We start from the raw sequence: 20,487 nt of genomic DNA, 5'->3' as shown, positions 1-20,487 counted from the left end.
TGATCTCATGTTTATGGATGATTTCATGATGTTTAGATGTACCTTAGAGTGTTAGAATCAACTAGGAAACATAGGTACATCACTTAGGAACTAGTACGAAAAGGTGGGGGAAGAATGGGGAGAACTGGCGTCCCTGGCACTCTGAGAGACGCGGGGCGCCAACCCTCAAACGTCAGAGGATCTGCTGGGGAGTGCTGGCTGGCGCGTCTCCCCAAGGGGTGAACTTCAGAGCCCCTTTTGGGGCGTGTTGGCTTGCGCAACACCCCATCCCCTTCCCTAGGTTTTTGATGATTTTTCTTCTCCGTTTTTCATCTCTAAACCCTCTAAACTTCCATAGTTCTTTCCCCAAACACTTAGGATCATTAGTACTCTCAATACCCAATAGATTTAACTCGAAAAACAACCCAGAAACACGAATCAAATCAACATTAGGCATTCAACAATCAATCTACAAGAATTCAGCAATGTTCTTCAAGAACTTCATTTTCGTAACATTCAAACAACTTTAAATTTGCTGAATTGAAACAAGTTTGGCGTGTGGGTGAACTAACCCAACACTATGTGATCTCAGATACCTTAATAGGGATCACCCCGGACGAATTCCACTCCAAACGCTTGACGTTCTTGGCGAAATCTTGGCTTTTCTCCCTTTCTTTCTTCTTTACTCTTTTCTCCAAGCCCTAAGCGTGAATTTAATTTTCTAATCTGACCAAAATAAGTTTTTACCCCAATAAATCCCTAAAAAACGAATTAGGAAATAAATTAGAGAAAAGACTACTTTGCCCTTCCCTAAATCCGGATTGGGATTTTCCTCAATCCAGGAGCCCAACTTCCGAAAGGCATATCTCACTCATATGATGTCGAAATCGCTCAAACTTGGCGGCATTGGAAAGATCACTCAAAGGGTTTTCCAACCATATCAATAGCTGCTCCTAAATCATACTGAGCTAAGAGTTATGATCGTTTGAAAATGGCCAAAACTCACTTTCTTAACTTAGACAATTTCCAGATTTCCTTATTCTTTCCAAAAATCAATATTTTTATATTTTAAACTCTTTGTAGTCGTTTCTAGGTGCGAGATGTTACACCAATATAAATTTACACAAAACAATTCATGAAATATATATGAATCAGAGACATTTATAAATAACGAAGATACACATCAGTAGCATAAAAAGAAGAAGAATATTAGGATATGATAAAAAGACGTAAATAATGAAGATACACAATAGTAGTATAAAAAGAAGAAGAAAATAAAGACAATGTAAAAATGTTTGCCAATGATAATGTTGATTGTAGTGCGGCAAGTGGAAAAAAGTAAAGGAGGAGAAATCCGATACAAAGGAAACATATTGATATGCAATTTTACAGTATCAACTAAGGAATATAAAAAGACAGCAAAAGTATGTTTACCCTTGTAGAAGATAAAAGAACTAAATAGACATGTGCTTTTGTAACGACCCGCTAGGACGTTTAGAGTAACAACACAATTTTGACTCTTTCCGTAAAATTTTAAATGGAAATTTTGAATTGTTCAATAACTACGGCTATTTAGTTGACAAATATTTAATAAATAACTAATATAGTTGATAATTAGTGGCCAAGTCTATAGTTTATTTAATACCCTTTACCACTTGGCCCATATAATTAAATTATGTTAGTAGGAGTTACCACTTTTAATACCTAATTATTATTTTTTAATAAAGAAAATAAAAGAGAAGCAAATTCAATATCCCCAACTATTACAAACACTAAAAAAGTTCAAGATGCCGAATAAGCTCTCAACTAGCCGCCATGGAAAACCTAATCTTTGCCTAGTCAATCGGAAAATATGGCCACGCCGGCCGCTGGCCAACCTCCTATAATGGAGGTAGGGCCAGCGACAATCATCCCTGAACCAAACAAACGATCCTATGCTAATGTCATAAAGCCACCACAATCACAATGTAAATCACTACTGTTGAAGCAAATTGCCTATCTACATGGGGAACAACATATAATATGGGAGGAGGAAGAAGTAGATCAGATGATCATTAATGAGGAATTACAATATGCAGTGATTGGTAAATTTTCATACGGCTAGCTGGACATACACGATCTAAGGAAGCTAATTCCCAAACAATGTGACTTGAAGGGGGAAGTGAATATAGGATTACTGAGTAATACATATATTTTGATCAGGGCTACTTTGTTGGAAGATTACGTTAGCCTTTTATCGAAGCCGCAATTCTATATTACACATAAAAATTGGTCCTACCCTATGCGAACTCTCAAGTGGGATCCATTATTTAATCCAGAGGAGGAAACATCGATTTCTATAGCGTGGATATCTTTTCCATCTCTACCACCAAACTTTTTTGGAAAGGAAGCAATATTCTCATTAGCTGATGTAGTGGGGAAACCTCTACAGGTGGATATGGCAACTCAAAACAAGACGATACATAGTTGTGCTAGGGTCAAGGTGGAGGTGGATCTGATGGGGGAATTTCCGAAAATAATTAATATAGGAATGAGGAAGAAGACGGGGGAAATTAATGAAAAATGGATCACAATTAAATATGATTATGTTCCGAAGTATTGTAAAACTTGCAAGCTACAAGGACACAATGAAAAAGAATATTTCATTATACATCCAGAATTATATCCCAAGGAGGAAGGTGAAGAATCAAACAGAAGAGAAAATAAGAATACTGAAGGAGAGATGGAGTAGGAGGAAGAGGACACAGAAAGGTCAAGAAAAGGAAAAGGAAAAACAGGAGAATCCAATGCTTTTCAAGATCAAAGGAGGAAAAATGGTTATGAAAAGGGTGGATTTTTTCTGCATGGTAAAGTGGAGCAGGTTTGGAATCCAAAACAACAACAAAATGATCAAGTCATCACCAACAATAAGTTTGAAGCTTTAGGGGACACAAAATATGTACCAAAGGAAGGAGAGCATAAGAATAGGGAAGAATTGCCTACCAAGGAAGACACAACACGTGAGAATAGGTCAGGAGGAGACACCGGTAGCAAACAATGAAAAAACCAAAACTCCTATGATTTCTAAATAAAAAGACAGGCATGAAGATGCTTATAGTGGAGTGAAAGATTCAAATAATAGAGATATTAGAGCACTGAGCTCAGCGCCATCTTCTGTGCAGATTTTAGAAAATGAAGGGGGAATAAATCAAAGGTCTGAGGAGAGGAAGAAAAATGACGATGAAAGGCCACACACGGGACAAGAGAAGGGACACAGTCAGATAGGGGAGTCAGATACACACAACCTAGTACATGAGATATTAAAAGCACCAGTTATAGATAAGTTGACAGAACAAGAAAAGACGAAGAAAAAGGACACAGAAGAGGATGAATGCATGGAAAGGAACATCGAAAGTATAGGTCGAGAAAGGGACTTGTCACCAAGGCAAATTAATCTGTTACAGGGGAAGAACATGAAAGGGGAGAAACTACAAACACAATCACAAATTAATACAAGGAGCAAGAAGGGGTCCACATCCACCATTAACCAATGATTAATAAAGCACTTTTCTGGAGTATTAGATCGGTAAGAACTCAAAAATCTTTTGAGAGACTTATTGACCTACATAGGAGGAATCACTACTCATACATTGCTCTGTTAGAGCTTTTTCAAAATCCAACACTTCTCGAGAAGTACAAAATCAAATTGGGAATGCCCAAAGCAAAGGTGAGCAGCTCAGCGAAAATATGAATCTTCTGGGAGAATGATTGGGAAGAACATAATTATAATGATACTGGTCAACAACTCACGGTCAATTTTAAAAAAGGGGGAACCAACGATATTTTTAGTGTTACAGGAGTATATGCAAGGTTCAGTGCATTAGAAAGATTGGAATTGTGGGAATCACTAGAGGATATAGCAGGCAGCATGCAGAAACCATGGTTGGTTGGGGGAGATTTCAACACAATTAGAAATAACTCAGAAAAATTGGGCGGATTACCAGTAACTCAGATGGAAACCATAGACTTCAACCAATGTATCATCTCATGTGCTCTAAATGAACTTAATTTCAAGGGAAATTCATATACTTGGTGGAATGGAAGAGTAGAGGCATAATGCATTTTTGAGAGACTAGACAGGGTATTTGGGAATGAGGAGTTCATGAGTCTACTACCTAATAGTGAAGTTCAACATTTGATTAGACACGGATCAGATCATGCACCACTACATGTAGTATGCAACACTTCACAGGAACATGTTATAAAACCTTTTAGGTTTCTAAACTTTTGGACAAAGCATGAGAATTTTAAAAAGTTAATTTCTGATGTATGGCAGGAGGGAGAAATTACTGGCAATCCTTTTACAGTGGTGCACAGTAAGATGAAAAGAGTAAAAATGGAGTTAGCTAAATGGAGTAAGAAAACATTTGGGAATGTTTTTCAGCAAATAGCTACTTTAGAAGATGTGATCAAAACAAAGGAGATTCAATTGGAGATGGCACCTACAGAGAGCAGCATGGCATAACTTCACATGGCAGAGGTAGACATTAAAAGATATAAGCATATAGAAGAAGAATATTGGAAACAAAAAGCAGGAATGCAATGGTTTAAGGATGGGGATAGAAATACAAAGTTCTTTCATGCTTATGTCAAGGGAAGAAGAAGAAATTTGCAAATAAATGCAATTCAGACAAAGGAAGGAGACATGATTACAACAACTCAAAATATTGGGGAAGAAGCTGTCTATGTTTACAAGAAACAGTTCATGCAGGATCAAGAGGTCAGTGATTACAGTATGCTAACACATATTCCTTCTATTCTTATAGAGGAGCAAAATGAAATTATGGTGAGAATAGCCACTAATGAAGAAGTCAAAAAAGTGGTATTTTCTCTGAAAGAAGATAGTGCTAGTGGTCCAGCTGATTTCTCAGGTATGTTTTTTTAGAGCTGCTGGGATATTGTAAGGGAGGATGTGACCAATATGGTAAAGGCATTTTTTTGTGGGCAAGAACTGCCCAGGTATATCACACACACCAACCTGGTGCTCATTCCTAAAAAGGAGTTGGTAAGCACTTTTGGAGATCTCAGGCCTATAAGTCTTAGCACCTTTGCAAATAAGATCATTTCAAGAGTTGTACATGAAAGAATAGCTATTGTATTACCTAGTTTGATATCCAAAAATCAGACAGGTTTTGTTAGAGGGAGAAACATTACTGAGAATGTACTGTTGGCACAGGAGATTACAGACATCAACACAAGAAACAAATATCATAATGTTATTGTGAAGCTGATATGGCCAAGGCCTATGATAGGGTTTCATGGAAATTTTTGGTGAGAGTAATGAGAAACTTTGGTTTTGCAGAAAGAATCATAGACATGATAGTGAGGCTCATTAGTAATAACTGGTACTCAGTATTGATCAATGGACAGTCGTTTGGTTTCTTTCAATCTACTAGAGGACTAAAGCAGGGAGGCCCCTTATTATCTACACTTTCCATTATTGCAGCAAATGTTTTGTCAAGGGGTTTAAAAAGTTTATTTGAAGATCCTGATTATATAGGATATGGGATGCCTAAATGGAGCCCAACAGTAAGTCATATATCATATGCAGATGATACCATCCTATTTTGCTTAGGACAAACTACATCTATGAGGAAAATGATCGACATTCTTAGAGGGTATGAAAAGGTGTCAGGGCAAATGATCAACTTGGACAAGAGCATGATATATTTACATGAGCAAGTGCCTAACAGAGTGTGTTATCTGGTAAAGAGGATAACAGGCATCAGGCAAGGATCTTTCCCATTCACATATTTGGGTTGTCCAATTTTTTATGGAAGAAAGAATAAAGGTCATTTTGAGAACTTGTTGAAGAAAGTTACAAACAGAATGAACACTTGGCAAAATAAGCTCATGTCTTTTGGATGAAGGTATATTCTAATTGCTCATGTTTTACAATCAATACCAGTCTATTTGATAGCTACTATGAACCCTCCTAAAAGCATAATAGACCAGTTGCATAAGTTATTTGCAAAGTTCTTTTGGAGTAATTCAACAGGAGCTAGGAATAAGCACTGGGTGGCATGGGATAAGATGTGTTAACCAAAAGTGGAGGGAGGACTAGGCTTAAGGTCATTACATGATGTCTCAAAAGCTTTTTTTGCAAAGCTTTGGTGGAACTTCAGAACTGATACATCATCTTTATGGGCATCATTCATGTGGAACAAGTATTGTAAGAAAATACATCCTACAGTGACTAGAGGGCAAGGTGCTTCTCATGTTTGGAGAAAAATGATCACAATCAGAGAAGAGGTAGAACATAACATCTGGTGGCAAATAAAAGCAGGCAACTCAAGCTTTTGGTTTGATAATTGGACTAAACAGGTAGCACTATGGTATGTGAAGGAGAACAATGTAGTGGAAGAGGAAATATAGGTCAAATATTTCACTCATCAAGGGGCTTGGGATAGGGATAAACTTCTTAATAAGATATTAGAAGAGATGACTGATTACATAATGGAGTCCATTAAGCCTCCATTGGAGGAATATATCAATGATGTAGCATGGTGGATGGGGAGTACTCAAGGCATTTTCACAGTTAAATCAGCTTGGGAACTAATGAAACATAAACAGGAAAGAAGGGAAGATTATCAACTGATATGGACTAGAGAGGTGCCTTTTAAGATGATTTTTTTCTTATGGAGACTCTGGAAAAGAAGAATTGCAACTGATGACAATCTGAAGAGTATGAAAATTCAGATAGTGTCTAGATGTTGGTGTTGTTCTGAAATAGAAGAGGAGACAGTGACACATGTTTTTCTAACAACCCCTATAGCCAATAGGCTATGGAGACAATTTTCTAATTTTGCAGGTATGCAAATGGAGAGCATGCACTTACAACAACTCATAATAAATTGGTGGAAGCATAGTTATAATGCCAAACTCGAGGTGGTGATGAGAGCAATGCCAACAATTATAATGTGGACACTATGGAAAAGGAGGAATAACTTGAAGCATGGAGGAACCACCACATACAATGAAATGGTGATGCAAGTGCAAAAAGAGGTGAGGAAACTCATAAAGTTGCAACATCCTTGGATTCATATAAAAAAGGAAACATGGCCTCAAATCATCACAAGGCTGAAGGAGTATAGACCTAAAATACATCACCATTATGTTCAATGGAAGAAACCTGGAAGAAACAAAGTTAAATGCAACACAGATGGGCAGCAAGAGGAAATTCAGGTGCTAGTTCTATAAGTTTTGTAGTGAGGGACGAGGAAGGAGACCTTATATATGCAAGGGCAAAAGGAATAAGAATAGCAACAAACATGGAAGCAGAGGTGTTTGCTCTGCTAGAAGCAGTTGGTATTGTCAAGAGAAGGATCTAAAAGAGCCCATAATCGAAACTGACTCTTTACTTCTAAAAAAAATGGTGGATAATCAGTGGAAGTTACCGTGGGAATTGGTAGAAAGAATAGAGGAGATTAGAAGGGTGATACGAAGTATAAATGCATCAATCACTCACATTTTCAGAGAAGGAAACTGCGTGGCAGATTCATTGGTCAATGAAGTAGTGGAGTCTCAAGAAACTAAGTGCTATTATCTATTTCAGGAGCTACCAAGCATAACAAGGAAGCATCTAAACATGGATAAATCGCAGATACCAAACATAAGGATGAAAACTCGCAAAATTAGCACACAATGATATAGTAGAGAAGCAACAACTAAGCAATCACCTCAACAACAGTCATAACAACAATTCAACATTTATGCGAGGAATCAGAAGGTATAGTAATTTTATAGTAGAATACTTCACACAGGTACAAAGTCAAAGTAGAATTAGATGTCCTAGCTAGTTTGGGTCATCAGAGAAGCTGGTCGGAGGTAATACTGGAAAAATCGTCAAGCAAGCGGCGTCATATCCGGACAGAAATGAAGAACATCTGCGGTCCCTTGAATTTCCAATAGCCACCTGAAAAGAAAAATGAATCAGCAGCTCAAAGATTGAAGAAGATAGAGGAGACAGTGAAGAGGCTTACCAAATATTGAAGAGACAGGTAAAGAGAGAAAGGGTTTGGAGATTTTTGGAAACTAGACAAAGAGCAGCTAATTGTAGATTTGGAATCTTGTCTCATTATTTTATTTGGATCGATCCATTTATGGATGAGGTAATTTTCCATTTTAGCTTTTTGTATAGAGTGAGCTTTGGCTATTATTTAATAAAATGAACTATGGATAAAAAATTTGATCAAAAAAAAAAGAAGCAATTTTTTTTACTTATGCGAAACAATGGGAGGCATGGGAAACGCTAGTTCTCGTATAGATAAGAGGTAAAACCTATATTTTTAATAATTGATTATGTGAACGAAAAATTACTATAAATCCCCTAAATTCAAATAAGATCTTTCTCCGCTCCGTCAAAAGCCTAATTGAGACAAATCAGCTCTTACTGTTCTCCGGTCTTTGCTCTTGAAGATTACAACTTAAATTTTTAATTAACCATAAATACATATACTTGTATTTAATTATAAATATAGTTTTAAAATTACGTAACAAATTAATTAATTTTCCAATTAAAGTTAATTATTTAGTTTCGAATTTTCTGTCCCCTCCTTATAGGATTACATGCCTAAATTTATGGATTTTTATTTAACTTTACACGTTTCGAGCATTTAATATAATATTTATTTTTATTTTATTTCTTATGTGATACAATCTATGTAAGGTAAAAAACTTTTACTTTTTCCAACATTACTCAATTTATACATTTCTTTCCTTTAATATAATATTTATTTTATTTTATTCCTTATGTGATATAATATAGGTAAGGTAAAAGTAAAAAGTTTTCTCTTTCCAACATTTATCTTCCCTAGTTAGTCACGCTTCCCTTCTATAATTCTTCCTTCTCTCTTCTTCATGTGTTTCCTCTGTTTCTCCATTGCTTCTATGTGGTCATTCTTGCACCATTGTAAATTTATTTCTGTTGTTCATCTTCGACTTCTTAGTTTATTATATTGTTTTCGATGGACATGACACCACGAAAAAGCCCAAGACTTGACAAATTAGTTGTATTGATTGACACCCCCCCCCAAATCACATGTTCTAGACCTTCATTTGAGTTGAACAGGTTCACTCAAACCTCCGGTCAAAAAAGACAGAATAGATGATAATAAAATAGGTAAAGAAAAAAATGAATTTATTGTCATCAATTCCTCATCAACCCGCAAGATTCAACACAAGTCTCATCCGATAGTCAGTCAAAGCAAGAAGGGTAAAGAAAAGACGAATGAAACTTCTATTTTTGAAAACTATCAACATGATAGTGGTTTTGAAGATGAAATCCCAATTGCCAAAAGATTAGACTAGGTACAGATTTATCGAAAAAATTGTGTAAAAAGATACTTTTTTAACTCTGATTTTGATTTTATTAATATATATATATATATATATATATGACATGCAATTTTAAATGTACGGTTTTTGTTAGAAGAATTCTGATGGAGTTGCAGGTAGGAATGTTGCAAACCCAAAAGGGGCAACTTGGTTAATAAAAAAAAAGCCATAAATCCACACAACCTCTAAAGGTAAGTGTTTTTCGGTTATTATGGAATTTTTTTTACTTAATTTAAAATCTATGTTTTTAGTTTTATATTATGAGTTGCATTTTTTTTAAAATGATAAATTTTTACTTTGTTTATTTACTGTACAGTTTTATATTATTAGTTGCATTTTTTTGTTTGAAAATGATAAATTTTTTCTTTTTTATTTACTGTCATTAGAATTTTGTTTTGCTTTATATTTTTGATTTACATTATTTGTCAATAATATCTTGTTAATGTTTTATTTTATGTTTCTTAAATAAAGAAGAAACAATCATGTTGGTGTTCATATGTTAACATCAACGTATTTGATGATATAAAGAGCCGGTTTTTCAAAATTAATTGTCTACATTTGTTCAAAGACTTGATTTTTGGATATCTTTTGGAGTTACCACAATTGAAAGTGCAACCGTAGATTATTAGGAGCTTGGTGCATCATAAGTGGACTTATGATCGCGATGATAGATTTATGTTTAATTTGAATGGAGTTGAACTTGAGTTTGGAATTAAGAAATTTAGGACAGTGACGACATTTAAATGTGGTTGGTCGATGGTTTTTAATCATGATCCTAAGAGCACATCAAAGCTCATGAGTAGGTACTTCCGAATGATATTGATAAAGTGTTGAAAGCTAATTTTTTAAGGGTATTTAGTAAAGAAGGGTTGATTAGGTCGGAGGACATGTTTAATATGAAAATGATTTATTTCATCAGTACATTTATTTTGTCATCTCCACCAAACATTTCTCATATTTCAAAAGATCACTTTTTTTGTGTTGAGTCTCGACAGTATAGTACATACCCTTGGGGTAATCTGACATTTTTTCAATTAAGGGATTCAATAACGATTTAAATGGCTAAGGATCCTCGTTATGTGAAGTTTTTTGAATTCTCACTTGCGATGCAAATTTGGTTTTACGAATGTTGCAACAAAGTTGATGAATCAATCTTCATTCGTACATGCCATGTTACTCCCTGCATATTCAATTGGGACATTTCAAAAAATAAGATTTATTTTGAGCATCTAAAGAAAGGCATGTTAAGAAAATATGGCAATCATGTAATATAAATTTGTCAGTTTTAATTACTTAAGTTATTGTTTCTATGTTTGTAATTATACTTACATTTATTATTGTCATTGTAGTTTATATTTCAAGATGTTGTGTTGATGGATGATGAACAAGATGTTATTGAGATGGAAAATCTGAATGATTCATCATTCAACAAGTTGAGAAAACCTGGAAACATAAGGCAATCTCACAGTCACACAAGGAAGAATGAAAAAGAACTGCCTTATAATCCTTCACATGTTGGTGTTGATTCAGCGTAGTTGCTCAACTTATTGAAATCCACATTGGAGGAGTACCAATAGTAATAAAATTTAAAATATATCAAGGAGATGAAAATATAATTTTCTTATTTCTTTACTTTCTTCTATGCTATATGTTCCTTTATAATAGTATTCTCTAAATGCACACGTATATTCATCTATGTAACACATATTACATATTGCTAATTTTGTCATTAGATTTCGATTTATGGATAAAATCTCTTAAAAATAAAGCTTCGACAAATGAGGATTTAGATGCCTCAAATGTTAGTTTAATATTGTTTATGTTTTTGTATATATATATAAATTATTTAGTGTTATAGAACATTGAATATATTTTATTTATATGTTTTGTTTACAATATGATGTTACTGTATATATCAAATATGTGGAGTGGACCTTGAAAATTAAAATAGGTACACACGTTGGTTAGTATAATGGGAACTTGTAGTAACTGAGTAAAACACAATTTGAAGCAAAATAAAAAATAAAAACAAAACTTTATTTTGAAATGATGGGAGTATGTAATGTAAGAAAAAAAGTAGAAAAAAGTTCAAAGAAGTTCTTTATTATCTATGAAATGACCAAAATTACTATAACATTTTGATTATCCAAATGTCACCTTCATGTATGTAAAAATATAATTAGCTAGATTGTAATAACCTGCTAGATCGTTTTGAGCACTAGAAGTATTTTAACCTTTCTCAAAAATTTCAATTAGAATTTTGAATTTATCATTTAACTACGATTATTTAATTAGCAGGTATTTTTTAATAATTAATTTTATTAGGTGGTCAGTGGGCTAAGTCCATAATTTATGTAAGACCTTATACCATTTAACCAATATTTTATTAAAATAAGTTAGTGAAATTTGGGTACATAATTATTTTTAGAAAAGAAAAAAAAGCAATACTGTCAAGCCCCGAGCCTACATCTTGGACGCGACTGGCACTCGAGAATCGTTGCTGGCCCCAAGCGAATCCTTGGCCTGACTTAACTCTTAGCGGAAGAATTACGCATAAATAAGATGAAGTTAAAAGATAAACTTTACTCAATTGTCTCAAAAGATAAATCAGAATGTTTTAGAAATAAACATTCAACTAGCCAAAAAGGCAACTCAAGTCTTAGCACAAACAACTGAAAATAAAAAGACTCATGAACTACTGTCTATCTATCTATAAAGCCTCTAATACTTTGAGGAATGTCGGGACAAGACCCCCGATCATCCTAATAACAAAACTGAAATGATAAAACAAAGTGGGGGATCCTCCTGAAGCAAGGAGGCTCACCAAATAACTCTGAAACTCAACTGGATCAATGAAATGCTGGTTGTTGATCTTGGCTATCTGTAGTTGCATCATAAAAGATGCAGGCTAAATGGCGTCAGTACATGGAATGTACGAGCATGCGAGGGGAAATCTAAAATAAGACATAAGATTGAACTAGAACTGAAGAAACAACTTACCTTGTCTCAACTTAACTCAGGGATACTCAACTCATTTCAATATAAAGCAGTAGAAAAATGCATTATAAAGAAAAGCTTTTAAGACAATAGACAATAAATCAATGTATTAGAAAAATACAATATTACTCAGTTTATATGCAAGAATACAAAATAAACTCTATGGGAGATTTCCTAACCGACAACCATCACTATGAGCTATGCGATGATACATTGTCTAGCCCACGCTGCCAAAACTGTCCTATACTTTGCCAATGTATAGGACCTACTACTAAGTGGATCCACTAGTCTATGCTTAAAAGCAATAAGGAATCATCGAAAAAGTATGACCCTTTCTACCCACGTTGGCTACATGGTTTACGAGGACTTTGAGTTATCTGAACTCGTCTCCATATCGGTGCTCAATACTACCCCCAAAATATAACTATCTCATATGTTTAAAAACATATCTCTTTCTTTGGTTTGAGATTATTACTCAAAATATTTCTATTAAAAGAGATGGTACTCAAAACTGTTTAAGAAACTCTTTTGAAAATCGGTGTTTCCTCTCATCTTAAATGTGAAAACATTTGCTATTGGAAAAACTTAGTTCACATATATCATTTTAAAGAAAATGAACTCAACTCTACTCTTCCTCAAACTCAACTGCTCAAGTCTTAAAAAAAAGTTTAAAATGATTGTAAAAGATTTATTCAAATGACTCGGAAGAACTCTCAAGACTTAACTTTTAACTGTACCTTGAATTTGAATTATGGATTCAAGGTTATGATTCATTTTATGAATGATCTCTTGGTATATATATGTAATAAGAATGTAGATATCAAGTAGGAAACATAGGTACGATTCAAGGGAACTTGTATGAAAAGAAGGACAAAATGGTAGGGGACCTGGCGATCCTAGTGCATTGAGTGGCGCGGGGCGCCAGCCCCTGAACTACTGAAGGGGAATTGGGGCGCACTGAGTGGTGCGGCGCCCTATGACCTAAACTACAGATGCCTCTTTGTGGCGCACTACTTGCGCGGTGCGCCAGCCCCTTCCCAGAACTTCCCGACGAATTTTCTTTCTCATTTTCTAACCCCAATTCGCCTAGAATCGAATGGTTTTCTTCCCAACTCACTTAGATTCGAATACCCAACATTTGTATGCGATAATCTACTAAAAAATACCATCAAAACACTAACACTTATCTCAAGAACTCATCAAAACCCCAATCCATAAAATTATTAATGAAATTCAAGAAAAACTCTTCAAGAACACAAACCCTTCAACTTCAAGAATGAATTTGCATTTAAAATAGCATGATTGGCGTGTGGGTGAATGAACCCAACACTATGAGAACTCACATACATCTTAGGGATTAAACCCTTGGGGAAACAACCTTCGATTCGCAAGAAAACTTGATGAACGATTGGACTTTTCTCCTTTTCTCCTCTTCTTGAACTCTTCCCAAACCCCTAAGCGTATATGGGATTTGTAAAACTGATCCAAATCAGATTTGACCCCAAAATAATATCAAAAATCGTTTTAATTTGATTGGGTAAGGAAAAAACCAAAATACCCCTCACTAATTCAGGTAACTTTCCTTAATTGGACAGACTAACTTTAAATGGGCATATCTCCCTGATACGAGCTCTAAATATAGCAAATCGGTAGCGTTTGAAAGAGGATTCCAAGACGTTTCATTTGATATCTTATGGGCTACCAAACTCATTCTGTACAAAAAGTTTTGGTCGTACGGAGTTGACCCAAAACTCACAACTTAGGCATAACTTAAAAAATTTAAGATTTTGCTATTTCTAATTTAGTTCTTTCTATTTTTAGCTCTTTAAAATTCCGAGGTGTTACAATATCTCTCCCTTGGGAACATTCGTCCTCGAATGAGATTACTCTAAGTAGACTAAGGGTGGTAACATCTAGCACCCAACTCAAACACTCAATATGAAAAGTAACACAACATTTAAACTAAAATAAATGCCAAGAAAAAGGATTAGTACCTTAATTTGGAATTTCTCCGGACTCAAAGAGATGCTATCTCTTCTTCTTATCCTCCTCAACCTCCCAAGTAGCTTCCTCAACAAACTAATTCCTCCATATGACCTTGACTGATGCTACCTCCTTGGTTCTCAACTTGCGAACCTGACGATCAAGTATCTCAACGAGTACCTCCTCATAAGATAGGTTGTCCTTAATACCAATATTTCCAGTCGGTATAATGAGTGAAGGATCACTCATACTCTTCTTCAACATTGAAATGTGAAACACCGGATGGACTGCTGCTAACTTTGACGGTAGCTCCAACTCGTAAGCTACATTGCCAATCTTCTTGGATATCCTGTAAGGACCAATATATCGGGGACTAAGGTTCCCTTTCTTGCCAAACCTCATAACACCCTTCATGGGTGAAACCTTCAAATAAACCCAATCATCCACCTCAAACTCTAAGTCTCTTCTCTTAATATCAGTGTAGAATTTCTGATGACTCTCCGCTATTTTCAACCTATTTGATCACCTATTCCTGATATATTAAAAATTGAGAACGACATCATCATATTCATAACATGATTTGCCAAATCTAAAACAAATACCCACCAAAAACAGTAGCAACAATTATTAAGCCATGATTGACCCTACTAGTCCTTGTCCCCTAGTTTTATAAGGACCAAACATCCTATATTAATATAATATTTAATACTAAGAAGGTTTTCCTTCTAGAATATTAGCAATAAAGACATATGATACTCGAGTTCTTACCTGAACGCAGGAACATCGATGCGACCTTTTAAGCTTCCCTTTTCCTTTTGTGTTTTCTGACTTCTTTTCTTTTCTTAAATTATGACCCAAAAATTCTCAATCCTAATAATTTATTTTTCTAAATGGGTCAAGTGGTATATGCTATTAAACCAATTATAAACTTAACCCATTAAGCATTAACTAAAATTAGTTATTTAATAATTAACCGTCAATTAATTAACTCTAGTTAAGCTAATAGTTCAAAAATCTCTATATAAAATTTACGGGAAAGGTCTTTTATAAAAGAGAGAGGAATAGTTCTCAAAATGACCTAACGGGTCATTACATTATCCACCACTAAAAATCATGTTCGTCCTCGAACATAAGGAAGAGGAAAGAAGAATAACCAACACGACCAAAAGCCTGAGGTATGAATTTCAAAGTCGTGTTCATCTCTCCAAGTGATCAACTCATTTTTAGGACCATTTCATCAAAGATCAACTACCAAGAGCTGAATTTTTAAATCAAACTTTGGAAGATCTATATATCAAGAGTGATTATCAAGCAACAAACTAATCCATGAATCCAATTCAAACCGAAGCACTCTCGACCATAACACAATCATCAAGACAAATCTTTTCTTACGTTACTACAAGAAATTTGAACCAATATCGGCTTCAACCAGAAGTGAGCCAGAATCAACCAACAGATACTCATAATGCACAAATCATCACAGATCTTATCAAGATTCCTTCTCACAGCACAATCTTTACATGAACTTAAGTTATAAAAATCTGATCTTTAGACATCGGGTACTCATCAATAGAGGATCAAACTTATCCAACCCAAAGAAGAAATTGATCATGTAAACACCAAGAGAGCGATACATCTAAGTATACATAACCTCTAACAATAGTGTCAAAATGCTAGATCAATAGTTGTAATTGTAGACAACTCTTAAGAATGACAGAATTAGACCCAATGGCCCAACACATTCAATCACACAAAACTAGGACATGACCTCGATGACTAGATGAATATTAAGACTATCGTAAAACTGTAAGTATTCATGGTATCTCTCTTATAAATTCTCATAAGCAAAGTTATGTGTGTAGGACCACTGGTGTACTTAAACTATTCTAAACAAAATCCAATCTGCCATAACTGAAATGTCTAAGTATTTCTAAGGATGCCATCCTACCAAGTGGAAAACCGCAGGATCGGTATACCCGATCCACCACTAGGAAATCACCCGTAGATATAGAAACACACGTAAGCATATACAATGAATACTCCAAATCACATCAGAAACGAAATAGGTGGTCACATAATAATGTACGAAACCAAGGTTGAATAACACAAGATATTGTTTTCATAGTGTTCATTTCAAACATTTTCATTCAGTTGACTCCATTTCCTTGATTTCTAGCTACCCACAATCAATTAGTCTGGTCCCCATTACAATTGTACACATACTCGATTTATCAAACCCCACATACTTATCATAACACTATAATGAAGCTACCATTCTTAATAATTACAAATATCATAACCACTCCATCCACTTACCTTACTCGCAAATCGTCACTAGTATCAAATTCTTCTTATCAAACACATTATTGCCTCTAAAAATTTCAAAATATGGCTCCCTCGCTTTCCATTTAAGCATTCTATGGAAGATATGAGTCACACCTAAAACAGATAGCACTAATCTCAAATCTAAAATACTTTCCCATCGAGGTACAATAATTGAATCACACCCAATGTCAACTTTACGCGAACTTTCACATACCATTTTTCAACTACCATTCATACCATAATGTACCTCCTCATGCCAAAAGTCAAAGAAATCCTTGGTCACTCCAATAGTTCCGTATACTATAACCTCATAACCTCTACTCACCATCAAATGCCTATGTGACACATCATAATAGTCTAGGTTGTCTCATAACAATAGTAGTTTCAATCCCCTCAAAATCCTCAATAACCATGTATAACTATAGGTTCATACTGTTGCGTATCCATAAGTCACCTACCATAATCTGAACAATTTAGCCCCACATAACAACACATAATCTTACACACCTCACTGTTTTTCACCCAAATCAAAACCCAACCTTCATAATTTTTTTTGATAAATCCCTAGTAAGTTTATACTGAACCAATTCACAACCATAGTCATATTAGAAATTATATATGAAAATCCATACATCCTTTAACTTGTAACCAAGAGTCTATATAGAGGTCTTAATCCTCCACATCTCTTAAATTTTTCCCATGACGCAATTTTTAAATACCTTGAACTATTCAATACACCAAACTCTTTTTCCTTTTGCTGACTTGCTTACCATTCGTATCCGTCGACCAACAACCCATGATATTTCTACCTTATCCTCTAAACCTAAACATTACGTGAAACCCCCCTTAGGTATACCAATTAAAAGTAACCAAATTTACTACTCAAATTATTTTTAAGTCCTTCCAAATGCTTCATACTCAATGCGATTGATCATTTCTTACCTTATCAATCCATACCTTGACAAAACACACTACCACAAACTTGAACTCACCATGAAAAAAAAACTTGAATTTTGAATCCAACTGTGTAACCCGATTCCTTTATCTATCAACATTAACTCATACCTTGAAGATTTTTATGAATTCACGTATCTTAGCTTATCATTGATCGCCTCTCCATCGATCTTATCATATCTTTCGCTAAAAATTCAACAGTACTTATTACAAAATTCAAAACCACAAAAAATAATTTTCATCACACTCGAGTTGAACATCTGTACACTCTTTTGTCAAATTTTATCCAATAGTTTTTAAAAAATATGATGAACCAGTGACACTGTTATCATATGTAGAGCAAAATAGATGAAACCACGCTTCTCTGAACTCAATTTTCTACTTTCTGTAGGTAAATCTATTGTCCTTGCACTCAAAGTAAATATCTTTGTTCTCGATTGCCTCATTCTAAGGACTAAATAACATTTCACTAATTATTTCCATTTATGATTCTAGATCCTTTCAATTTTATTCAAGTGATGTCTCGGCACCTCCTATAACTTTCCATGCAATCAAGCCTCTCACAAAATAGTATCAAACCACAACCTTAAATACTCGCAAGTCGTCATTACAATATATAATTCATTTAACCAACAATCCTTATTATATAGTTGCATCTCAATCACAATCCATCACGAACTCTTATTACCATCATACTCAGTTAGCTCTTGTCATCACCACGAACTTAACCTTTTCATTAATATGACACCTTAAATCCAGTTATATCAACCAAAATCAAAGGACTAACGCAATCTCATATGCACTTTCTTACTAAAATCTTCAATTACCTTCACACAAGTATACTCTTTGAGAATTCCTTTTCCCATAAGCTTGTCATTCTTGTATCTATCCATTCCTTTGGACCTTAAGATGAAATCACCAATCCTCATTTAGAACCCTCAGGATACACTTCTCAACTTAACTTATTAATACTGTATGAACGATCCACCTCTAAAATCTTCCTTATACACACTGCTTAACCCCAAATATCTGCAGTACAACCTAGTTGCTTTCTCAAATGTGAATGCAAACATCGAATCTCATTATTCGAGCATGTGATACAACTGATAACTCTTTAAGTAGTTAGCATTCGCACTTGACAATCAATGTATCCATTTCCATAAACTACTAGTGTCACACCACAAAAAAATATTAGATCCACCACTAGAACTTATCATACCAACCGAGAAAATTGTACCCAAATAGCCCAAATATTTATCTATTGAATAACTGCAAAACATTATCAAATTCATTTCGTCTCTAGCCAAGTGATATGCATTCTCTCTTAGATCAGGTTGATAGCATAAGTAACACACTTAATAACTCTAACCAAGTAAGCATTGCTACTATTGTAGTAGTCGTATATTGACCTTCTTTGATATACACTCAATCTATGAAATCTTAGTAGAGATTCTGACCTCTATTGGCACAACATCATTCTCATCATTTTCTAAGCAACCCATACATGTTATGACAACTTTACTAACTATAGCTTCTAAAGTTACAATGTTCATTATCTAGCAATTCCTTTAATAATTTCACTCTCAATTGTCGAACCATTCCCGATATTGTCTATACCACACAAGTATTGTTCCCTCTATTGGGGAACTAACCTAAAAAGATAACACTTTCATGAAGTCCCTCAAACCATTATTCAACCTCATTATTCAAATATCCTCAAAATGCACCATCGAGTCATCAAATTACTCAATCCTTTCATATTACTGATCATTCTTAATATGACAACAAATGATTTCAAAAAGTTTATCACTTCCACTTTATGACTAGTTCAAACATCCAGCCATACACTAAACATCAACTACTCACATGAAGAACCACACACGAGTCATCACTATAGTAGAGAGAGTGGCGTGGAGTGAAGCGATAGGAATCAAGACTAGACCAAGAACGCACGATAGAGATTCAAAAAATGAAGATATTTCCTAAAAGTCACTATAATCTCTCAAAGGTAAGTACAGACGTGTCCGTACCGATCCTCGAGACTCTATTTAGACTTGGCTTGTATACATGTGAGACCTATGAACCTGGGGCTATGATGCCATTTGGCATGACCCAAAAATGGATGTGATGGAACTCATCTTATCCCACCAAGACAAGTCAGCCTAAAACCCAACCATTTCAATATAGTGTGGAAATAAAATAAAAGTCCAATAACAATTACTAATATGAATAACAAGTCATCTTAACTAAATCCCCAAAACCTGGTTGTCACGTGCACAAGCATCTAATGCAAATACTAGAATTGAAATAAAATACGAAAGTCTCAAATGACATTGTCTTACAAGTAAAAACAAAATAATAAACAAGAGTAAGAAGGTCCGCTGAGATGATAAACATCTACCTCACAAATCTCCACAAAAAGCCTCAGAAATGAAGATGATAGAAGGTATCATGAAGATCCAGGCTCGTGACCTACAAAAATGTAGAAGCAAGGGGTGAGAACCAACCATACGGTACTCAACAAGTAAAATTCTAAACACAAGCTAAGGGAACATATACGGGTACTCCTTACACCCCATCCGAACCTCCACAACTACTACTTGCATAAAACCAGTCCAACCTAACAATTCACAGTTTACATAGTACACAACTCAATAACAACACTCTAACATATTACATATACTCAACAACAACTCAATATTCATCAATCACAACTTCCACAGAAAGGCACTCACAAGATCAGCAACACACAAGATCAAGTTCATCAATGATAAAAATGTGCAATGCAATGTCAAGTATAGTGATGCATGTCTGACCTAACGATACACACCCGCTGTCTCTCAGTCTGGGACCCATGGGGGACATATCTGTACA

At 34.9% G+C, this 20,487-nt stretch overlaps 1 protein-coding gene across 1 annotated transcript; it reads left to right on the top strand.

Annotated features, from left to right (window-relative positions):
• The first annotated feature begins 6,459 nt into the window (after positions 1-6,459).
• LOC107060755 (uncharacterized) lies at positions 6,460-10,889 on the top strand. The gene is made up of 2 exons (XM_015309023.1): positions 6,460-7,203; positions 10,704-10,889. The coding sequence occupies exons 1-2, from the start codon at positions 6,460-6,462 to the stop codon at positions 10,887-10,889; spliced, it is 930 nt and encodes a 309-aa protein (XP_015164509.1).
• Positions 10,890-20,487: the final 9,598 nt, after the last annotated feature.

Source organism: Solanum tuberosum, unplaced genomic scaffold, assembly GCF_000226075.1.
Source record: "Solanum tuberosum cultivar DM 1-3 516 R44 unplaced genomic scaffold, SolTub_3.0 scf00007, whole genome shotgun sequence".
NCBI lineage: Eukaryota > Viridiplantae > Streptophyta > Magnoliopsida > Solanales > Solanaceae > Solanum > Solanum tuberosum.
The sequence above is the reverse complement of the archived record's forward strand: the minus strand, read 5'-3'. Positions and strand labels throughout refer to the sequence as shown.